The sequence below is a fragment of the Polypterus senegalus genome, chromosome 1, assembly GCF_016835505.1.
Source record: "Polypterus senegalus isolate Bchr_013 chromosome 1, ASM1683550v1, whole genome shotgun sequence".
Lineage (NCBI taxonomy): Eukaryota > Metazoa > Chordata > Cladistia > Polypteriformes > Polypteridae > Polypterus > Polypterus senegalus.
In genome coordinates, this window is record NC_053154.1 from 84,033,520 (window position 1) to 84,058,961 (window position 25,442).

At 36.7% G+C, this 25,442-nt stretch overlaps 1 protein-coding gene across 3 annotated transcripts in view; it reads left to right on the forward strand.

Annotated features, from left to right (window-relative positions):
* The first annotated feature begins 651 nt into the window (after window positions 1–651).
* ubqln4 (ubiquilin 4) overlaps window positions 652–25,442 on the forward strand; it is a 55,738-nt gene continuing 30,947 nt past the window's right edge. For all 3 annotated transcript variants that reach the window (XM_039752527.1, XM_039752541.1, XM_039752536.1), the window contains exons 1-2: window positions 652–832; window positions 18,638–18,789. In XM_039752527.1, the coding sequence (XP_039608461.1) occupies window positions 692–832; window positions 18,638–18,789 (293 nt within the window). In that variant the 5' untranslated portion in view covers window positions 652–691. The remainder of the gene's footprint in view (window positions 833–18,637; window positions 18,790–25,442) is intronic.

The window sequence follows — 25,442 nt, forward strand, 5'->3', positions numbered from 1 at the left end:
CCTGGAGGTGATTGACAGGTAGACTGGCCTCTTTGGGGACCACCTACAAAACACATGTAACATAGCATAGGCAAAGAAAACAAAGCAGATAATAAACAAAAGTAACATTCAAATACTTCAAAAAACTCAAAATTGAACAAAAACGGATATAAAACAACCTCAGCAAGAGGATGAATATGGCAGTGCAGACTTGTTCAAATGAAGATTTAGAAAAACCACGTTTCCCAATCTACTTGATTAAATTACCACAGCACAATTTTTGTTCCATCAGTGAATTTATGAAATATGGTCAGTCATTCTCTAGCCCGTTTAGTCCTGCACAGGGTTGTGGGAGTCTGCTGAAGCCTATCAGTTTAAATTACTTACAATAGTAAGTTTAAATCAATACTATTATCATTGTGTCAACACAACACATTAAATAATGCTTTGCAGTACAGAACGTTTACCAGAATCATTAAACTTGAATGTTTACCTGGCCACCATGCATTTATTTAAGTAATGGCTAAAGGTCTTCTGAATTGAGAGTACTGTATAGTATGTATCGAGGGTAGGACTGTAGCAACCACTTTTCTGTAGTAGCTCCTCCCGCGCGCTAGGCGTCTCATCCAATAAACGCTTGCACTTCGAGAAACGCCCCGCGTTTGTTACTCTTGCCAGTGGGAGCTCCCTGTCAGTGACTGTGTAGACGAAAATGGCGGACAGCGGCAGGGCAGACCCTGTGAATAACAACAATAATAAAAATGTGTCGGAGGGGAATATTATAAAGGTAACTGTTAAAACTCCGAAAGACAAGGAAGAAATCGCAATCCAGGAGGATGCTTCTGTGACGCAGGTTAGTAAGAGCGAATGGCGCTGAGACTGCAGTCAGAGAGCCGGGGGGCTTCCAATGAATGGGGGAGGCCGTCTACATATATTGAAATTCTTTTAAAAACAAGAACTATTTCTTTATTCTCAAATAATAGAAGCAGTTAAACTTCTACACATTAATGGGCGCCTCCGAATTTTTATCCGAGGAAGGCCTCAGTAATGTCTGCACTTGTGGCTTTTGGCGTCAGACGTGTGTCAGCAAAAAATGTGACTCGATCGCTTTGGAGTCCCCGTGCGGCGCCCAGTCGCCGAGTTTCTGCCGATGAATGCACACCCGTATTTCCCTCGTGCCAGCAGCACATCTGGGACGAAGCGGCTCCTTGTCTGGCGAAGGGCTTCATGAATGTAGACCGGCGATCAAGCCGAAGACGCACCGCCACAAGTTGGTGCGAATTGGGAGGCGGCCTACCGGCGCGTGGCAGTTACTATGTTCACGTTACCGGTTTTGTGGTTTCAGTCACATGCAAGAGTTATTACATATACGTTTTAATGTTCAGAGACCTAAACTGCTACCCCAGATCCTACTGAGCTCTATTTGTATTTACCGTTGCTTAAAATATGGGTGATGATCTGCCCTCATTCGTACTATACCGTTATGTTTATCTGCTGCAGTCTTTTGTATTCGTATTTTTACTTAATCAAGAACATAAAGAATATTCCTTGCAGAAAAAAAGTGATTTCGAGGAATTTATTAGTCCATGGATTACTCAATTTTATGTAGTAATGAATCCCCAACAAATGTTGCCGCGTCGGGGAGCTGTGTAATTAGTTTTGCTGTGTAAAATGAAAGCGTTACATCATGGCTCAGGTGTATTATTGCTACTGGTTATGCGTTTTGGGATTACAGATTGCAGAATTGTCTTGTTACAGAAGTGCAGCCCTTATGAGTGTGCTGAAAGGTAATTAAAAATTGTAATAAGTCATTATTCTATTTTAAACTGCTGAACTTTGCACAATAAAGTGTATATGTATAATTAGAGGTTGTAAAAATCGTGAAAATAGCGCGTGATCTCTGGTTAAATTGTGAGGAAGAGAATGTGTAGGGTACCTGGCCTGTTTCTGTCAGTGTACACTGTTGGAGTGTAGCTCTACACTAATAGTTAATGGCCTGCAAACAGGAACCCACAATGACATTTATGTAGGCTACAGTATACACTTAAGGAATAATTATACAGCTGTTTGATGTCTTGATTTGTTAATTATTTATTTTGTACTGTATATGCTAGAGATAGATATATAGAAACTTTATTAATTCCAAGGTAGATTGCAGGGTTGCTGTAGCAGACAAAAAACCCTAAAATATGCATATAACAAGAATTGTAATAATCCAAAGTATGTTAACAATGTGCAGATACACATAATATTAATTCCCAGTAAGTAATGTAACAAAATGTAGGTATTTACTAGATGTAATTTGATTAGAATTGCACATACTTTTATTACATTTTAATAGTTACATTTTAATAGTACAGGAATTGCATATAGTGCCATTTTCTGTTAAGATGTCTGCAGGACCAGCTCAGTACCATTAAGCGCCAAGGGGAGATTCATTATAGAGCCTGTTGACTGACAGTTGAGGCAACCTTAAACAGTACTCTTTGGAACAACACCGTTGTCTCAGTCTGTTACTAAATGTGCTCCTCTCTTTAGACAAAACCTCATAAAGAGGGTAAGCTGATTCCTGAGTGACGTCTTTTCTACCACTTTTACCAATTTAGTCCAGCCTGACTCCCAATATTGAACTAGCCTTTTTAATCAGTTTACTTTGCCTGTTGGCATCACCTACACTAATGCCATTTCCCCAGCACACTACTGCATACAAAAATACAGTGGCCACTACAGACTGGTAGAAAATATGTGTGTCTTGCGTACACCAAGCAACTTCATACCCCTCAGAAAACAGAAGCGACTCTTTGCATACAGCCTCCATGTTGGTACTTCACTCAAGCCTGTCATTCATTTACCCACCAGAGGTATCTCTTATGTCCTCACCATCTCCACATCTTCAACATCATTGAAAACTGTTGGGGAGGAAGGGGGCTCCAATCATGTTTTTTTATTTAGGGCCAATACTAATCACTGATTACAAGTTACTAGAACTGGAAGATACTGATACAGATTTGATTTGTTTTCTTTATCTTTTTAAATTTTTAATTTAACTCTAAATTCCTGCATAACCTGTCATGTAGAACCCTTAATTTATATATTTAAAAGTATTTTTGTAATTAAGCAGCAGACCACAGGTGTTACCAGTTTATTTTTTAACAAAATGAAATTCTGTGCATTTATTTTTCATTGGCCATTAATACTAAAATAAAATCCCCTAAAAAGTAATATAACATGTACAAAACATATTTATCCATGTTAAAAGATGCCCTAAAAATTATTTTCATAATTACAAGCCATAGTTCTAATAAAATGTTCATGTTTCTTACCTGCAACAATTAAAAGCACTGTGCCAGGCAACTCACTCCTGTCTTCACAGACATCTTTAATCAGTATCTTGCACAGTGCACCGTACCAAAGTGCTTTAAATCTTCTTTTATTGTACCTGTCCCCAAAAGTGATACAATAAGCTGCCTCAGTGATTATTGGCCTATTGCTCTTACATCAGTTTTAATGAAAATGTTTGAACCGCTTGTTCTAACCCATCTGAAGTCTGTTACTGCTGCTCTTCTTGATCATCTTCTGTTTGCATATCAAGCATATTGATCTGTGGATGATGCCACCATCAACATGGGCCTTCACTGTAGAGGAGCTTATGCCAGAATACTGTTTGTTGACTTCAATTCAACACCATTGTCCCTTAGCTATTGTTATCTAAACTTCTACAGGCCGATCTGAAGCATTCAGATTTGCAGTTTTCTGATAAACTGTAAACAATACGCTTGTGTGAGCTCACACTTCTCAGACTGTCTCTGTATTAGTACAGGTGCCCCTCAAGGCTGTGTACTTTCTCCCCTACTTTATTCCTTGTACACCAACTGCAGGTCCACTGATACCCTTCATTTAAAATCATATTCTCTGATGACACCACTATTCTCGGCCTAAATATTAATAACAGCAAAACACTTTATAGAAAAGAGGTGTATCGTTTTGTGTCTTGGTGTGCACTTCAGGGCAATTAGAACTAAAACTAATTTAAGTTTCTTTCCCAGAGCCATAGCTCTCTCAAACCCGTAATTTACCCTGTTTTCTTTGTATATTCATGTGTTCTGTCATATATTGCATCACAGTGTGCGTGCGTTTATAGTGTATGTACATATATGTGTGTGCATGTGCATACACACTATACACTCATAATTTCACTTGCTCCTCATCATTTGCACATCTCCTTTATAATTGTACTATTCTGCAGCTTTGCTTGAAGTTTTTCTTTTTAACTTATGCTGTTTATGTTGTTTGTTTGTGATGTTCTGTTATAAGCAGCTGAAAATCTACCAAGTCAAATTCCTGTACATTCGGTGCTGGTGAATAAAAGTGATTCTGATTTATCCAGAAGGTACATGGCTAACATGCTTAAAAGTTTACATGTAAAATGGACACAATTCCCTCTTAAGAAACCGATTGTTTACTAAGCAGCAAGGCAACATTCTTCATCTGTTGCTTTTCCAAAGAATGTTAGCTGCTGTACTAAACAAAACCTCACTCGTTTTCTGTTCACACTCAGACAATGAGTGTCCGTTTTAATTACGGGACACAATAAAATCATCTGAGCTTTTTCTGTTTTACTTTCCACTGAAGACACACTTCTCTTTTCTTATGCTTTGCCATTCCTCTTTATGCACATAATGCCTCTTTAGATTCCCTGTTTTCATCATTAGTATATGTTCATCAACAGCACTGTAACATGCCATACAGAACATACAGTAATGTAATACATGGCAGTTTATGAAAGTAAGGTGGAAGATTCAATTAAGCAAAATGTTAAGAGATTGAATAATAGAAGGTAGCAAAATGATGTAAAGCAGTGAACTTAACAATGTTACTTACTTTTAGAATGCAATGTAAAGTTCACATATACTGAAAAATGTACCATAATTTTACAGTTAAATTACTGGAAGTTGAACTGGCAATCATTTCATGTTTTAAAACTGTCTGAAGTACATATGGCTGTGCTGTTTATATCAGCAAAATTAATTTAGTAAAACAAATAAAATTTCATCATAATTATCACTAGATATAAAAGTTTTAATTAAAGACAAGTACTTGGCTAAGATCCTTTTTTTGGCTGGGATAAGCTGAAATCCCGGCCTTGGGTAAGCAGGTTTGAAGTTGGATGGATGGATAAAATATGTATCTATTTAACTAAATATAAAACATTAAATACAATTGAAATTTTAAGAACATTATAGTTCTTCTATTCATAGACCCTTTCATTAACAATACTGCAAAGCTTTTATTGCTTTAATTTTGTTGTTTGTTTGATATTATATGAGAAAAAAAGTCATAAATTTTAGAGAAAAATGGGTACTAATATATTTTTATATTATATTAGTACAAACTTTTATGTTTTAATGTAGAATCATTGTTATCTGTAGCAATACACCAGTTACCCATTGAAACAATTAATAATGGCAGCTAAAACAAAAAATAGAGTAGATATACACAGTATGAATAAATATGTTTGAAAACATTTTAACCATTGTTCAACAGTTGGTACACTGTAAAAATAAAACAACTGTGTTTTAAGAGTACAAACTAGTTATTCCTAATACAATATATTGCCAAAAGTTTGTGAACACCTGAGTATCACAGCCCTGCCTTGTGTCTATAACAACCTCCACTCTTCTGGGAGGGCTTTCCACAACATTTTGCTTAATGTCTGTGGGGGTTTGTGTCCATTCAGCTTAGTGAACATACTGTATATCAGGTCAGGTAGTAATATAGGACGAGAAGACCTTGCTTACAATTGGCATTCATGTTCATCCCAAAGGTGTTTAATAATGTTGAGATCAGGGCTCTTTGCAAGCTGATTGATTACATCATTCCAAACTTGTCTTTATGGACCTGGCTTTGTGTACAGTTTTGCTGGAAATAGATAATGTCCTTCCCCATAATGTTGACACAAAGTTTGACATATGAAATTGTCTAAATCAGGGGTCTCCAACCTTTTTTCCCCTGAGTGCTACTTTTACAAAATGAAAATGGCCGAGAGCTACTCATGTTTTCTAATGTTTATTTTCATAGCTTATTTCAACCCAAACAAGCTGAATAAGCTTGTTTTGTCTGAAAATTTAAAAAATGTTAGTGTCCACAACTCACATTGTGCATTAAAACATCACAAAAAATATTTAGCTCACCAGCAAGTGCATTTTGTATGTCTGTATGCATTTTCTAGTGTATCTCAAACTATTGAATTAAAACATTAATACTGTCAAAACAAAACAATGCAATTACAATATAAAGATATGACTTATTCATTTTTCATTTTTTTACATGTCACTGTTTCACTTCACAAGATTATTCACATGTCCAGTTGCATGTGTGATGTGTTTTTTAGTTCGTGAGATGACTGGCACTGCATGGAGTCAACAAGGGACGTGTATGATGGAGTGTAGCCACTGAAGTTCACTCTTATGGAGTCATTTAAATGTTCATGTGTTAGTCTTGTTCTGAACTTTGATTTCATGACATTCATGTAAGGAAAGGCAAACTCACAGAGGTATGTAGACCCAAACAAAGCAGACATTTTCAGAGCTGCTTGGTGAAGATTCTTATAGTTATCTGGCTTTACTAAGCTTCAGAAATGCTGACAGTGCTGTTGAGACTTTAACTGCACATTATTTTGAAGGTTTACTAATATATAAAATTCAATGTCCGTCTGTCAGTATGACTGTTCACTTTTCACGAGAGAACTACTTAGCGGATTTAGATCTGTTTTTTTCTATAATTTACTTGGAACATTGATTTTATGACTCGTCTCATTTTGCTGTGTATCATAGTTCGCTTGCGGTACCGATTTATTTGTGTGAATCTGAGACAGAGGCTACAGGCTGAGGGTAGGGGCCTTCTTCACTCACTCGTCAGCTTCGGGGCGTGTTCCTTAACTCCGCTTAGCTAGCGAGCGAGAGAACAATTGAATTCAACTTTGTTTGACATTTAAAAAAAATATTATTTAGGTCTTGATGAGTTTGAGTCTGGATATTCTTTTTTTCTTTTTTTTATTATAATTTTATTGATTTTATTGTAATCATTCCATACAGATAGATCAATTTTTACAAAAAGTAGGATTGAAAACAAATCAACCCAACCCCCACCCCTGGGAAAGAGAACATGTCCAATGGAGAAAAACTTAAAGCTGGTCAAAATACATAAATTGAGGAGTTTAATAGGTGGATAAAAAAAAAAGGAATATGGGAAAAGAATCTTTTTCCTCAGTGCTTTAAGAGCTTATTCTAAATATTATTGATTAGATCCTGCCAGGTTTTGAAAAAGTTCTGCACAGATCCTCTAACTGAGAGTTTCATTTTTTCCAATTTCAAATAGTATAAAACATCAGTTACCCACTGACTTAAAAGAGGAGAGTTAGGATTCTTCCAGTCTAGTAAAATAAGTCTGCGTTCCAATAGTGCAGTGAAGGCGATTACAGTTTGTCCTTCTCCACTTTAAGCCCATCTGGGAGAACACCAAACACAGCTGTTAATGGGTTAGGAGGGATTGTGATACCAAGCAGGGGTGTGGAAATCAAATTTGTTTCTACTTGTCCACGGACAAGTAAACTTAGAAAATCCACTTGTCCGCCAGTTAAATTCACTTGCCCATAAACAAATAACAAAAGTGAAAAATAGTTTATTTTTTCTAATATCTTTTATTGATACCAAAACTGCCTTCCATTTTAAAACTGAAAAAAGTTCTTTCAGGGAGTAGTATTTTGCCACCTTGCTCTAGAACATTATATAAAAGATTCCCTTATTTTAATTGGCTAATAAACAATGCCTTCATTATAGCTGAACTAGTTCTTTTTTCATATATTACAGTTACATAACAGAAAACTGTCCTGATTCATTTTCTGCCATGTTCTTCAGCTTTTGTCCCCCAAGAATCTTTACCATCTCAGACAGCATGGGCTGAATGCTGTTCATGTCTGCTTGAGCTGAACTGCATGGTTCCTGGACTGATGGTCCTGCAGAAGTGGATGCTGATGACTTTTCAGGTTTTTTTATGAGTGAAGTGCCTGTTGCCAGGTGACAGCCAGAATTCTACAGCTGGATATGGATCAAACTCGCCTAGCATAACGCTCAACCCTTGAGCGTTCAGCTTTAGAAAACGCTTTTCAATTGAACCAACGTTTTAGCTTAGACCTCTGAATGGATGGCATAATTAAACATGTATAACGAAAATGGTTTTAAAGTTCTGAAAACTGAGGTCTAGGTTTATAACTAGTTTTAATTTCACAAAGACGTTTATCGTGTGGTGATTGGTTATATGGAGAAAGACAAAGGCTAGGAACTGGGGGTTTAGTACGTACGATAGACACAGCAAACATGCAATAAAGAAAGCCTGCTCAGAAAAACATCCATTGAATTCTGCGTTCGTATCTCCGACCTCCAGATCACGAACCCAGCATTTACACAATATTTCAGTTAAACCTGTGCGATACCCATTCAAATATCCAGTTTTTTGGAGCTTTGTCACACCCGCCATAAACTTCTCTACACTGAACATAGACCTGAGAACCCCTTAATGCAAGGGAGCAGCACTACAGCCACGCCACCGTGCCCCCCGCCACCCATGTCTAATACATGCTTTAATGCATTTCATTGTGAAAAAGATATCAAGTATTTATCTTAGTATTCTGAATGTTCATTGAGCAGGAATATCATCAATGGCGGCGATTGCTGCCGGCGCCTCTCACTGCAAGAGAAAGTCAGTTTAAGAAGCGCGCAGAGATTAACAACTGGGTCGGGAAACACTTAATATAAAACATTTAATGTGCTACATTAATTTATGACGGGGTTTGAGAAAATCTAATAAATGAAACATTCATTTTAAGATGAAATTTAGTTTGCGACATTCTACTGACAAAATAAACTACGAGAATAAAATCAACATGTCGACTTTAATCTCGACATTTACATTTTTTTGTCTTCACTGTGTCCGCATTTTTTTCACAGTGGCCTTACTATGCTTCCTTAGGTTTTTCAAGGCCTTATGTGCCAGTTTTAATCAAGAAATGATCCATTTCTCATCCGCGATGCTACTTGCTTCAGTTTCAACACGCATATAGCGAGAACATGCTTACCGCAGTGCGTTATGGGTTACGCAGGTAATTCCTAATGCTGTATTCGAAATTCAGCAAGAGGTTACATTTCCAAAGAAGTAAATATTACCAATGTTGTTGGGGGAAAAAAAATAACCGCGTCTAAGTGAAGATTTTTATTGAAAAATGATCTATAGACAGCTCATCAAAATTGATGTCACGCAATAAATTTCTTAACTCCTCAATATATCACAACCTACGCAAAATTGCAAATTTCAGAAAAGATCAAATGCCTAACAAGCTTTATGTGAAAACAATTGCATTGTAGGTGAAATGACCGCATTTTATGTAGAAAAAAGTAATTTTATTAATAATATATAAAAGTTATCGATTATAATGAAAAAAATGACCGCATCTCCAAGCGTGTAAATAGTAGGGTAAAATACTTATGTAAGACCACAAGAGTGCTTCCCCTTTGAAAAATCAGCCATTATTTTGTAAACAATATTGAATACCAATTTGAGACATGAAGAACATGCCTAAGCAAACTGTTTCCACACAAAGTACGTACCCAAATGTTTAAAATTTGAAAGTAGTGGTAAAAATGTGCCCTGCACTGCACATTTAATTCTTTCAGAAAAAAATTCTCTCCAGAAAAATTGCACTTGTCCGCGGACAACTGAAACCATAAAACACGCTTGTCCGATGGTCAATTTACCCGTGTCAGACGAGTCGGGCGTTGGATTTGCGCACCCCTGCCAAGGCTGTCTGAAAGGCACTTAAAACTTTTTGTCCAGAATGGTATTAATTTGGTGCAGGCCCAAAACATTTGACCCAGTGAGGCTGGGACTTGATTGCAGCGTTCGCAGGTTGGATCTTGCCCTGGAAACATTTTGGACAGTTTTAGGCAAGACAGATGTGCTCGATATATAATTTTAAGTAGAATAATTCTACGCTTTGCACATACGGAGCTTGAGTGAAGTCTCTGCGTTGCTACCTTCCGCTCCTTTTCTGATATGTTGAGTGATAGATCTTTTTCCCATTGTCCTCGGATCTTTGAAAGGCAGGGACTGTAAAATAATTTTATATATTGCAGAAATGCTGTCTGAGTCCTTCAAACTGAGCAATATTTTTTCCAGCATGGAGGAAGGTGCTAGATAAGGGAAATCAGATAGGTTCTGTTTGACAAAGTTTCTAATTTGAAGATAGTGAAAGAAATGTGTTGCTGGAAAGTTAAATTTGGAATGTAATTGTTCATAGGATGCAAAGATTTTGTATATGTACAGATCTCTAAGCAATTTAATCCCAAATGTTTTACAGATATTAAAATCTGCATATGTTTGTGAGGGTCGAAAAAGGTAGTTCTCATGCAGAGGTGCCACAGATAAAAGATTCTCCATCTTAAAATGCTTCCTACAATGGTTCCATATTCTGAGAGAGTGAAGCACAATTGGGTTATTAGTATATTGGTGATAACTTGCACTTATTGGGGCACAAAGCAGGGAATACAAAGAAGTACTGCAGGATTTTATTTCTATTGCTGATCAAGCCTGTGTATGTTCATCTATTTGTGTCCAGGCTTTTATAGCTTGTATGTTTGCTGCCCAGTAATAAAACTGAAAGTTAGGTAGAGCCATGCCACCTTCTGTCTTAGGTCTTTGTAGGGTCGCTCTTTGTGGATGTTTCGAGTTCCAAATAAATGAGGTTATGGTTGAATCTAATTGCTTAAAAAAATATTTATTGATGTATATTTGAATGTTTTGAAATAAAAAAGAAGCTTAGAAAGAATATTCATCTTAACAATGTTAATTCTTCCAGCTAGAATGAGATGAAGGGTTGACCATCTATGCTTTTAAGTCTTGCTTAATTGTTTCCATACAGACGGCGAAATTTTGCTGATAAAAAGCTTTATATTTACTTGTGATATTTAACCCCATGGTATTTAAACTGATCTGCAATGATAAAAGGGAAGGTGTCCAATTTGACATTGTATGCTTGAGAATTCACTGGAAAGAGCACACTTTTATTCAAATTAATTCTGAGACCAGAGATCTTTTGAAATTCTATTAAGTGCTGTTAAGACTGCAGGCACAATATATTCTGGGCCTGATATATACAATACCATATCATCTGCATATAGAGAAATTTTCTGTTCAAGTCCTTCTCTGATAATCCCCTTTATCTGATAAGCATTTTGACAGTGAACTGCCAGTGGTTCAATGGCAATTGCAAATAGCAGTGGTGACAAGGGGCATCCTTGTCTGGTACCACATTCTAGTTTAAAGTAGTCTGAACAAATGTTGTTAATACAAACTGAAGCTTCTGGATTGGTATACAGTAGTTTGATCAATGCACAAATGTTAGGGCCAAACCCAGATTTCTTTAATGTAGTGAAAAGGTATTTACATTCAATTATGTTGAATGCTTTTTCTGCATCCAACGATAATATCTCTGGGGTGTTTGACTTTGCTGGTGAATATACTACATTAAACAGGCGTCGAAGATTGGAAGCTAAGTGTCGGCCTTTAATAAATTCAGTTTGATCTTGTGATATTACCGAAGGCAGCACTTTCTCCATCCTTCTAGCTAGGACCGGATATTCTCTTAAGTGTATGCCACATTGAAAAGATAGATTGCAGTTCAGATTGTGGATCGTGATTTTTGTGTTAAAAGGATTGTGATATGATATTTTGGAAAGATTGTCCACCCCTAATTTGACTAATCGAGTTTTCAAATTTATGTAGGATTCATTAACCCTTTGGTGAGCTACTTGGAAAGGGGTTGTGAGCGACCAGTAGCTCGCGAGCAATGTTTTGGAGACCCCTGGTCTAAAACATCTTTAGGTCCAGTAGCATTAACAGTACACCTTACTGAAATTAGAGGGCCTGTCCTAAACCCTGAAAAACAGCCCCAGACCATTATCCCTCCTGCACCAAACTTTACATTAGACACATTAGACACTATACAGCCCAGAAGATAGCATTCTCCTTGCATCTGCCAATTCAAAATTTATCCATAGGACCAGGAGATAGTGAATCTTGGCTCCTCACTTCAGAGAACAAGTTTCCATGTCTCTGGAGTCCAGTTGTGGTGTGGTTTACATGTCTCCAGCTAATGCTTGGCATTGTGTGTAGTGATATTAGGCTTGTGTGTAACTGCTTAGCAGAGGAAAACCTGTATAAAAAGCTCATCACACATAGTTGTTGCACTAATGTTACTACCAAGGGCATTTTGCAACTCTGTTGTGAGTGATGCAACGTGCAGTGCATTTCAGCAATCAGTGACCTCCCTCTGTGAGTTTATATGGTGTAGCACTGTTGCTCCTCCACTTCAAAATGCTAGCATTACAGTTGGCTGAGGCACATCTAGCAGAGCAGAAATATCACGTACTGACTAATGTCAAAAGTACAAAGGTACCATCCTATTCCAGTTCCATGTTTAAAGTCACTGACCTTTTCAGTATGACCCATTCTTCTGTCAGTGTCAATAGAGATTCCATGACTTTTTGCGTGATTTTAGGCACCTGTTACCAGTGAATGTGACTTAAACACCTGAACTCAATAATTCGGAGAGGTGTCCACATACTTTTATGGCAAGATAGTGTGCTTGAGATGTAATTATGAATATGAATTAAAACAAATTATCACTATGCAATACTTGTTGTTTTGTAACAATTCTTAAACTCTTTGATACACACAAAGAAAAAGCAAACCCAGTAATACCTATTCAGTGTCATTAGCACAGAACTATCGGCTGCTTTGATATATATTTTGCAGTGTATAAATATTGATGAGTTATGGAGGAACAAAGCTAGTTTTTGACTTTTTAACTGTAAGTGTACTGATCAACCTTTTACCAGTTTCTTTTTATACATATAATGGTCTGTCTTGTGGTTTTATATAATTATTACTACAAATAAAAGATGTAGCTTTTGCTTCTATATCTGCTTCTGACATTTCGTTAATCAGATGATCACAAGTGAAAGATGACAAAACAACTTGTTTCACTTTGTGTCTCTGTCTTTCTCATGTCCTTTGCTTTTCATTGACCTTTTATATTACATTTTCTATAAAACGTGTTAATTTTTTTTTTTTATTTAAACAAAACACTTCTCTCCAGAGAAAAGGCTAGGTTCACTGTTGGCTCAATATCATTGTGTTCCTGAATCAATATGTGTAGACCTGGAGTTTCCCAGCCAAAGATAATTTCTCCTTTGCTTTTTGTGCATTGTGAATAGTGCTGACGTCAGCCTAAGAGTGACGTTTTGAAAGTTTGTAAAGCCACAGACAGTATAGACTTGTCAAAAGCTAAAAATGTTAAAATTGCTTTTTTCCTTTAATTTAGAGCAGGGTCCTTCTTTGTGATGGTCCTGCATCTACACATAACTTCACATAGTTTGTCTGCCTCTGGGCATGATCATTAGTATGGTACCAAAAGTGTACTCTATCTTAATTGTCCCAATGTGTAGGATTTACATGAAGTTGCACTATTGAGGTATGTAATTAATAATTTTGACATCAATAGAATTTCTGTTTCAGTGTATTCTTTATAATAATTGACAGTTGTTATAAGGGCTTTCAAAACAAGAATTCCTACTTGAATATAATTGGAATCTATCTAAAACATTTATATTTGAAAGCAAGTGCTAGTCCTTTTTATTTCCTTTATATTTTAACCTCACACTAATTTTGGCTTTGTGATACTCTGTAATTTTTATTTCTTACACTGTATTTTGCAGATCACTTCCAGGATCAGTGGTTTTACTATTTTTAAATTGTTAGTTTAGACAGATTTTTCTACTGCACTGCTCTGCTACTTGGTTAGCAGGTGTACTGACAACAGATTCTAAAGCCTTCTCCAGTGCACCAAAAGTATTATATTGTTGCTGATCCAGTTCCATTTAATAGGGTGGCCCAGATCTAATTATGCAATTTTCATTACGCTATAACTTATTTTTATTACATAGATAATCACCTGAAAAATCCTGGACCATCGAGAAGTGTGTGAAATGATGGTCATGAAGAATCGCCTTCGCGCTAAACTGGAATTGTCCCCGCATAAATCAAAGTCATCCAAACAATCTGGATCTGCATAATTACCGTAGATCCCGGAATACAGGCCGACCTGGTATATTAGCCGAACCCCTTCTCTACCTACTAAATTACATGTATTTGCCGATGACCGGTATTTAAGCCGACCCCCTTCTCCAAGCAAAATTTTCTAAATTTCCTTAAAAGTGTCTCTTCGGGTATATGTATAATGTTTATCGGCGAGAATTTGAGACTGACGGCATTTTTGATATATAATATAATGTGCATAATTTACCAAAACACCAATAATTTTTCTAATGTACTAACCAAAAAGTTATAAAAAGTGCCAAGCCTACTTCGATTAAGCTAGGAGCATGGTGGCGCGCATGGTCGCAGCGGCTCAGGGCTCTCCTTTTCAGTGCACTTTTTTGTTGTTTTTGTACTTTTTTTTTGTCTTTGTTTGTGCACGATCGGTTTGGCGAACATCCGCTACACCATTCAGAACCTTATAGACATCGGTGTCCAGAGCCAGACATCTGTTTCGAGTGTTTTTCATCACACGCACAACATCCCAGACAACATAGCGAGACCAGCGGGCTCTCTGTGGATTGTTGTCGGGTCTAGGAGACAACACAGACGGAGGTGGGAAAGAAAGCAGAAGCGGGGCAGCAGATCCGCCGTTATGCTAAAGCTAAAAAACAACCATACAAGCCCTATACAGAACTTTTTTCTGCACTGAAGGAGCTGCTTTTAATCTTATTGTAGATGCGTATAGTGACAATAAAAGGCATTCTATTCTAGAAACAATTTCATACTGTACTCACCATTTAATTTGACATCTTTGGGCTGCAGTAAGGGAGGAGATATTTCCACACAATGTCCATCTTCGTTTCGATTGCGATCACTTACTTTTACCTTCTCTTCCTTCCTTAGCAATTATATGTCTTGCTTGCATGGTCTTAATGAATTATATATATAGGTAAATCACTGCAATGACGGTAATAGCATCCACAAACACATGTATCTGGGCTCCGACTGACGCTACTAACGCTCTCGGTTGTTTGTTTACAAAATCGCAAGCGGATACACGTGACCGCATCCGTTTCGTAACGCAAGATGTTGATCGTAAATCAAAACAAAAAAATTCATTTTAAACTTCCAGATAATTTATTATAAATTTTATTAATAAAATCAACAACTAAAACACTTTTTTGAATAAATTCTTTATTTAATTTAAAGTACCGGCATGCAAAGTTACTTCTTCATCTGAAAGATGGCTCTGTGATTTCGTCATTATTTACTTCCGTATTCATCGGCAAAACCGGCATTGCGCTGGAAATCTTGAATCTAAAACGATGCTCGTGGTATAAACCGACCCCCAAACTCCAAGCCAAAAATCTAGGACGAAATTCTCGGCTTATATAACAGGATCTACGGTAGATCTGGACCACCCTTTACCTTTAAAACTGAGATCTCTGATTTCCTGTTGTGAAACTATTAATCATTCATTGTAGCAAAGAAAAGCTGGTTTCCTTTCTCATTAAACATAATGGGAAATAGGGATGCTCTGATCAGGGTTTTTTTAAATGAACACATCACGTTATTGAATCATCAAATTATGATTTTTTTTTTCTTTATATCTTTCAAAAACCTATTCCCTAACCTCCTGCATCAAGGTAAATCATCACACTTTTGGACCTCATTGTCACAGATTTTAACGAAGCTTGGCTGGCTGATTTGGTCATATATGTAACCCATAGAACTGAAGTTGCACATGTTTTGGATCAATATTAAGGGAGATTTAAACTAAAAAGTTTTAACTTATTGGTGGGGGGTTATAACTTTGACTGGTTATATCTCCTTAAATATTAGTCGCACAGAAATGGTTCTCATAGTGTTTTAAAGTTCTTTTCCTGCTCTATAATTTGTTTAAATACTATGCTATCCCCAAAATGAAAAATTACCATGTCATGAGTGACTATAATGTTAAAAATTGAATAGCGAAAAAACCTACATTTTAAAATTGCTAAATTATTTACTAAAGCTTGCTTATAATGTCATGAACATCTCCAGAAAATTTGGTTTTTGAGTCATTGCTGAGACATCATTACTTATCTGAAGTGTGCAACAAATCCACAATGCCCCCTCCATGAAAAAAGAAGAACCCACAAAAGTAATTAGTGCCTATTATTGCGTATTCCATATTTAACAAAAATCAGACATTGCTTTAGAGTTTTGCTTAATAACACAACTGAAAATGACCTGGACAAAAATTAGACCCTTAACCTAATGTTTTGTTGCACAACATTTAGAGGCAATTGCTGCAAATGAGTGACTCCTGTAGCTCTCAGTGAGACTTCTGCACCTGCCAGCTGGTAGTTTGGCCCACTATTCCTGAGCAATATGCTTCAGCTAAATCAGTTTTGAAGTGGGCTTCTCCATACTGCATATTTCAGTTCTTTCCATAGATGTTTGATAGGCTTTAAATCGGGGCTCATAAAAGGCCACTTCAGAATGGTCCAATGATTTGTTTTTGGCCATTCTTCGGCTCAGTTGTTTTCTTCCACTGAGCTCACTGTGACTCAGAAAGCGAGGGATGGTGCAATTGAACACTAATGGACCTTGACCTTGGAGTGTTGTATCTCTTTGGAAGTTGTCATTGGATTTTTGCCTGCCATTCTCGCTATATCTTGTGCTCATTATGGGGTTGATTTTGGCTACATTCCCATAGACCCTAAACTTCTTAATATTTGTAACTGTTGTCATGGGAATATCAAGCTACTTATACCCTTTGTCTTTAACATACTTGTCTATAATTTTCTTTCTGATCACCTCAGACAACTCTGTCATTTGCTTTTTCTGGTCTGTGTTCAGTGTGGGACACATGATTACACAAAACAGCAGACTGACTACTTTTCTCTATTTAAACAGGCTGAATGACTGATTGCACAATTGGTGATGTGTTTGATACTAAGTAAAGAAAATAGTTGCTTTGAAAAATCACTCTAATCCAGTCATGATCTTTTCTAGTGGTGTCCAGGCCATTTTAGAATAACTTTGTAGTATAAGCAATGCTTTGCTTTACTCGATGACATATAAGGCAAACGTTTGACAATTTCTTTTGATTTAATCCCTTTTCAGGAGGCATAGGACACTCCTGAATTTTTAATACATGTGTCTGAACACTAACTTTGGTATAATTTGACTACCCTAATGTTTACCAGATCCTCTGGTCTTTTTAAAAGTCGCAGTAAAGGTGTTAAAAAAATGACAGATTTTCACGTCTTTGCTGAAACACATTTGCAGTGAACAGGTAATTTGTATCTTGTACTAGATTTAGATTTTAAAGAAATGTTTATCATTTTGCATATAAAGGAGAACCATTCAGTTCTAAAGGGTTCTCTGAATCTGAAATAGTTTTTCTGGCAATTATATCTATTCGTGGGTTCTTGTCACATTTGGTGGTCAGTCTTTGGGGGTAACAGAAGTAAATTATCACAGTGTTACTCTGGGGTTTAACCACATGCTCTCAGAAATGGTGTGTATTACTATAGTGCGTAAAGTATAATATACAGTGCAATTGACTATAATTGCAGCTTCTGTTAGCTGTAGTCTGTTTAATATCTCTACATGCTTATGGAGTTTTAGTGACATTAAACTCTGGTAAAGCATATACATCTGAAACTATCAAGGCTTTTAGAGCAAGTTGAGATGGTTTGGCATGGAATTAAGGTGCTCTCTTTTGCCTGCCACAAGGTGTGTATCAGGTATGACCACTGGAATGAGATTTGGGGCAAACACAGGACACCCTGGAGTAATTGAACCTCTTGGCTTGCCTAAGTGCATCTAAGAATTCACTAAGAGCTGATAGATACTATTGCTTTAAATAGGATGGCCTGATTTATATTTAAATTATCTTTATTTTTATATAGACAAACATTAACAATTTTCTTTACACAATACTTTTTTTAATAGTTCATTAGTAGCATAGATGTTTGTGCCAGTATTGCTACTTATAATACTCCAGCTATCTGGAGATTTACAGATCCAGCGTATGGTTATTGTTAGTGAAGTTGTACTGTCCTGTCCATGTCTGTGTTGAGTTTTTCTCCAGGAATTCTTGTTTTCTGCACACATCCTCAAAAGGTAGAGGTTAAGCTAATTGGCCTTGTTTTTTTCATGAGTAAGCCTGGCTATGAACTGGTGCTGTCTCTAGGGGTGCTTCTTGCCTTACTCCTAGTTATATTCTGCAATCCTGAGTTGGATTCATTTGGTTTGAGAATGTTATGTTTCTCCTGTGAACCAAAAACTAAAGAATACTTATCTTGAATGGTAGTCTTTACTATATTACTGAACAAATGTGTTATTCCCTTTAGTTAAATACTGCAGACTATATTGGGAGAAGCTTATTAATGATAACAAATGATCATTTAGCAGCAAACAGTCAAAGGGTTTAAGGAAGATTTTTTTTAACACCTCATAATGGATAACCTAAAAATCTTATACGACTTTAATTTTTTTTTTTTTGCATCACTAGTTCAAAGAGGAGATATCTCGAAGATTCAAGGCCAGGCAAGAACAGTTGGTGTTGATTTTTGCTGGAAAAATACTCAAGGATGGAGATACTTTGAACCAACATGGCATCAAGGATGGTCTGACTGTACATCTTGTCATCAAAACTGCTCAGAAGTAAGTTAATTGGTGGGGACTTGGTAGCTATGGAAAATTGTTTTTTATATTAGTGCCTAACATTGTTTTCATTAGATTCCAAGTTATTTTTCATATTCCTTTAAAATTTTTTAAAAGAAGGAAAATTATACTATTACTGTTTTTTTGTGTGTTGAAGGCTCACAACTATTCACAATCTTTTACAGCAGAATTTTTTCTTAAGCTTTCTTTAAATTAATAGAATCTTAATTGCAATGCATTCACATCCTCAATGGTATACATACTTTAAAGACTGAATACAGTATAGTTCATTTAATGCTGCTTTAACTGTGATGTTAAATTTTGAATGTTTACTGTTGTATTCTTATTGGGTAAGTAGATACAGTTTCTACCTACAAGGCTTGGTTGCTGAACAGTCAATTATAAGAATTCTCGTAATGTAACAAACAATGTGTTTGAATATATAATATTTATAAATACATATTTGTATGTTGTTTAAGATTGTATTTATGCTTCAGTCTAAGTACACATTTATGTGTGTATTGTATTTTTGTCAACTGTTCTGAGGTGACATGCAAGTACAAATTTCATTATATTAGGTACATATACAGTGGTGTGAAAAACTATTTGCCCCCTTCCTGATTTCTTATTCTTTTGAATGTTTGTCACACAAAATGTTTCTGATCATCAAACACATTTAACCATTAGTCAAATATAACACAAGTAAACACAAAATGCAGTTTTTAAATGATGGTTTTATTATTTAGGGAGAAAAAATCCAAACCTACATGGCCCTGTGTGAAAAAGTAATTGCCCCCTGAACCTAATAACTGGTTGGGCCACCCTTAGCAGCAATAACTGCAATCAAGCGCTTATGATAACTTGCAATGAGTCTTTTACAGCGCTCTGGAGGAATTTTGGCCCACTCATCTTTGCAGAATTGTTGTAATTCAGCTTTTTTTGTGGGTTTTCTAGCATGAACCACCTTTTTAAGGTCATGCCATAGCATCTCAATTGGATTCAGGTCAGGACTTTGACTAGGCCACTCCAAAGTCTTCATTTTGTTTTTCTTCAGCCATTCAGAGGTGGATTTGCTGGTGTGTTTTGGGTCATTGTCCTGTTGCAGCACCAAAGATCGCTTTAGCTTGAGTTGACGAACAGATGGCCGGACATTCTCCTTCAGGATTTTTTGGTAGACAGTAGAATTCATGGTTCCATCTATCAGAGCAAGCCTTTTAGGTCCTGAAGCAGCAAAACAACCCCAGACCATCACACTACCACCACCATATTTTACTGTTGGTATGATGTTCTTTTCTGAAATGCTGTGTTCCTTTTACGCCAGATGTAACGGACATTTGCCTTCCAAAAGTTCAACTTTTGTCTCATCAGTCCACAAGGTATTTTCCCAAAAGTCTTGGCAATCATTGAGATGTTTCTTAGCAAAATTGAACGAGCCCTAATATTGTTTTTGCTTAACAGTGGTTTGCGTCTTGGAAATCTGCCATGCAGGCCGTTTTTGCCCAGTCTCTTTCTTATGGTGGAGTCCTGAACACTGACCTTAATTGAGGCAAGTGAGGCCTGCAGTTCTTTAGAAGTTGTCCTGGGGTCTTTTGTGACCTCTCGGATGAGTCGCCTCTGCGCTCTTGGGGTAATTTTGGTCGGCCGCCACTCCTGGGAAGGTTCACCACTGTTCCATTTTTGCCATTTGTGGATAATGGCTCTCACTGTGGTTCGCTGGAGTCCCAAAGCTTTAGAAATGGCTTTATAACCTTTACCAGACTGATAGATTTCAATTACTTCTGTTCTCATTTGTTCCTGAATTTCTTTGGATCTTGGCATGATGTCTAGCTTTTGAGGTGCTTTTGGTCTACTTCTCAGTGTCAGGCAGCTCCTATTTAAATGATTTCTTAATTGAAACAGGTGTGGCAGTAATCAGGCCTGGGGGTGGCTACGGAAATTGAACTCAGGTGTGATACACCACAGTTAGGTTATTTTTAACAAGGGGCAATTACTTTTTCACACAGGGCCATGTAGGTTTGGATTTTTTTTCTCCCTAAATTATAAAAACCATCATTTAAAAACTGCATTTTGTGTTTACTTGTGTTATATTTGACTAATGGTTAAATGTGTTTGATGATCAGAAACATTTTGTGTGACAAACATTCAAAAGAATAAGAAATCAGGAAGGGGGCAAATAGTTTTTCACACCACTGTAACCCTGACTTGATAGATTTTTATTTAAAACAAGGCACATTTTTATTTAAACAAGCACTTCATAGCAAATGGTAACATATAAATAACAAATAAATAAAAAGCTTACATGCTCTATAGTTGGTTGTAAAAATAATCAGAATAAAAGTCCAGTCAGACTAAAAAAAAGGCTTAAGGCATGTATATGGTGAAGCTGGATTTAACAGAAATAATTACAGGACTTTTTAGTTGGAGGGAATGTCAGATCTGACAAGTTCAGTTGCTGATCTTGTCGTGTTATCTGACATACTCGGGCAACTAGAAATTTCGGGTATGTCAAATTATGCAACTGCATGAGGAATTTACAGCACAGTTTAACATTTTCAAAGTAACGCAAGCTTGCCCACATTTCTGACCCCCAGTAACATGCTGCTGATGGTTCCAGTACCACTGGGAAGGCTTTATAAGTACAGCGAGTTCTGACACATTCTTGGTCCCTTTTTTGGCTTTTTTCATTCTGTCCTATTAACACTAGAATCCCTGAAGCCTACAAAAAAAGTAATGCTTCTGGACCACCTTAACTACCTTTTCACCTCTTCATCAGCATCTTTCTTTTGCAAATGTGGCAATCAGCACAAGCAGCCTGCTATCCCATCCCCTACCGACACAGCGGAAGTTGGACACAAAGTTCTCCCACCTCAAGTCTGTGTATCTGGGTGTGAGGCGTCAGGAAGTTTATAGGGTAAACAATATAACGTTATCTGGAATACATACATTTCATGTCTGTTCCTTGTCTATAATGATCTGGGTAAATGTAGGATGACAGGAAATGCATGGCAAGAAATGTTGAACACATAACTAAAACAAACTGTTTTCATGTTATAGTAATGACGACAAAATGCGGACATGAAGTGTATAATGTGTGAAGACTGAAGTCCAAATATCAAATAAACACTTTCACAAAAGCTATAACAATACAAGTGTGCTTTTATTCAAGAATATAACTTCATTTAATAATAATAATTTCATTTACATGTTGCTGTCAATGAGTGAAACCCCAAGCCCAAATATCAAACGATACAAAGTTGGTGTGCCTTCTTGGCTGGTGTAGAGGTAAGAACTGCTGCCTCATAATCAAGAGGATGCAGGTTCGAGCCTGGGTTCTCCCCATTTTGAGTAGTGAGCTGCTGCTATTATTACTATTATATAATAAAAATATACCAAAAATTGATGGAAAAGCATTGTAATGTGTCATGGCCTTAAGGTGCATGTCACCTTGGTAAGCAGTTAATCGTTTGCTGGCATAGGCCTTTAACTGATAATTATATATTGGCCCATTTTGCATGAGTCTGTACTGGTGTATGTCATCTCATGCACTAACATCCTTTCCAAGGTCAGTTTATTTTTTTTGTCAGGCAGTATGCCTAGCAACTAAGAACCTGATGATTAAACCACAGCGTTACTGTTTCAGTATCTGACTCGTATTCGTGCCTCTACTTCACCTGTTTTTTATTTATATATTTATTCATGTATGTGTGTCTGTGTGTTTATTTATATATACAGTATATACATATGGAAGCAAAGGTCTGTGATACGGTTTGCAATGCCTTCAGAAGGAAGGGTCCACGTTCCCTGATGTACGTACATATTTCTTCAAGTCACACTGTACACACGTTAAAATTGGGACACCGTGAAAGTACAATTCAGAGCCAATACTGATGAGCCCCAATTAGGGTGAAACACTTGTCATTTACTCCTTGTATTATTTGGCAGGTACTGTATCACATATCTGTGATCTGCTTCTTGCAACTGAGAGGAAGTGGGGGATGTTTGCAGACTGGCAGACCAACCACACATGTTGCCTGTTAGGTAATCATCCATATAATCAGATTGCGATTCAGATCTAACAATATATGTATATATGCATACACACACAGATTGGCATGCAAAAATGTGGGCACCCATGAATAGTTAAGTGAGCAGAAGATTAACTGATCACCAAAAGGCATAAAGTTAAAGATGACCCATTTTGCTTCAGCATTTTATATAATATTAGTGTACTCTTTTTGTTTTGTACAATTGTCCAGTGAAAAAAGGAAAGGAGTACCATGCAAAAGTTATTTGCAAGATTAACATATTTGAGATATCTTACCTAAGGTATTTGAGATCTCCGATAACTTTTACCAAGGTCTTAGGCCTTAATTAGCTTGTTAGGACTGGCTTGTTCACAGTCATTGTTAGAAAACAATGTAAATTTCAAAGCTGTATAAATTCTCTGACTCCTCAAACCTTGTCTCAACAATCAGCAGCCATAGGCTCCTCATAAGCAGCTGCCCTGCACTCTGAACAATAAAATAATTAATGCTCACAAAGCAGGAGGTAGCTATTAAAGAAATGGCAGTTAATGGGAATGATTCAAGTTCAAGGAGGTCAAGTTGAGGTCTGGAAGACCTGGAAAACAAAATTCAGTGCTTGAAGTTTGCAAATGAACATCTGAATAAGCCCAATGTATTTTGGAAAAGTCAAAACAGAACTTTTTGGCCACAATCTGCAATATAGGAACACCTATAAAAGAACACCTGTCCAGCTATTAAGCATGGGGGTGGATCAATCTTGCTTTGGGCTTGTGTTGAACCCAGTGGCCCAGGCAACATGTCATTGGCAGAGGGAAGAGTGGATTCAAGTAAATACCAGCAAACTCTAGAAGCAAGCACACCATCTGTGTTTAAAAAAAAAAAAAAAAAAAAAATTAAGTTAAGAAGAGAATAAATCCAACAATGAGACAATGAATCGAAACACACCTCAAAATCTACACTGGAATACCTCAAGAGGTTGAAAATTACTGGTTTTGCCCTGGTCCTCATAGTTCCCCGACCTAAATGTCATTGAAAATCTGTGGATGGATCTCGATAGCAGTGCATGCAAGACTGCCCAAGAATCTTGCAGAATTAGAAGTCTTTTGAAAGGATGAATGGCTGAAAATACACCAAGCAAGAAGTGAAAGACTCTTAGCTGGCTACAAAAAAGTGTTTACAAGCTGTGATACTTGCCAAAGGGCGTGTTACTAAGTACTGATCATGTCAGGTGCCTAAACTTTTGCTTCAGGCCCTTTTAATTTTTTTTGGTATTTTGTACTTGTGAATGATGGAAATAAAAATGTAATCTAGCCTATATATCAAATAAATGTGTCATCTTTAACTTTATGCTTTTGGTGATTAGTTTATCTTCTGCTCACTTAACTATTCACAGTAGCACATTTTAAGCAAGGGTATCCAAACTTTGCATGCCAATATATGTATTTTAAATCTTTTATTTATTGGATTTGTTGCCTTACAGCTAACTTCTCCCTGCACCTTTATGACTGACTTACCAACACAGAAGTCAGAATACATCAATTGTTTAAATATCATACCCAAGTCAAAGATATTCTCTAAGCCACAGGCTATTAAAATATGCTTAGCTTACTGAATTAATTGCTTGTTTTAGATGGCCATTCAGATGCACCGTTGTCAATACATTAAACTTGCTATTTTGATTTTCATTATAGGAGTCAGAGCCACTGGATATCCACCAAACTCTTTGCAAAAGCCTGTCATTTTACATTTCCCAATTATTAACAAACTAGCTTGCATGTGAAAAAGTTGCAGAAGCCTGTATTTATACAATGGGTAAACCTTTACACACACTTTCACATTCAGGCATAATAGGTGTGCACTTTTACCTCTTTGCTGTAGGAAATCTTGTATATACAGCTGTGTTAAAAAGAAAAAGAGCAAGCCAGAATAATGTAATGTTCAATTAAACCAAGGATTCAAGACTATGTTTGTGAGTTTACTAACAAACCAAGTAAATAACAAAGGGGCTTTAGACAGACTGCTGCATCTGCTACTGCTGACTGACTCTGTATACACATATTCCAGCTTTATATTTAGCATACAGGGCCTGAAATTCAGTGTGGAACTGCTTGTATCCTACATAAATGTACCACAAATTCACATTATTAATGTGTGAATTTCCTGCACATATTTATTTGGTAAGCCTTCTTTCTTAGGTGTTGCAAGAATAGTCGACATTATTTTCAAATGACTATCTTGTAATTATACCAAGCTTCGTACTTTGGAATTAATTGATTTTTTCATTGTTTACGTTTTGTTAAGGTTGTATGCATAGAATGTCATCTTGCTGTTAGCATTGCTCTTGGCCAGAATGTGCAGCTGTGGAATATGGGAATCAGCTGTTCTGCAAAAATTGCAGGACTCGAGGATGCTGGGCTTGCGATTCTTTTTGTTTAAACTTCCTCTGTAATTTTTAAGGTTTATTCGGACAGGATTAATTTTTACACCAGGAGTTGTAAAATCTGTGCTTAAAATGGGGTAGTGAGACACCAGTACTCTGCATTGGCATTTCACTGCTCCCAGTTGTTAATGCATGCATATTGTTCGTTCAGGCCACATTAGTTACTCTTATTTATCAGACCAATATGT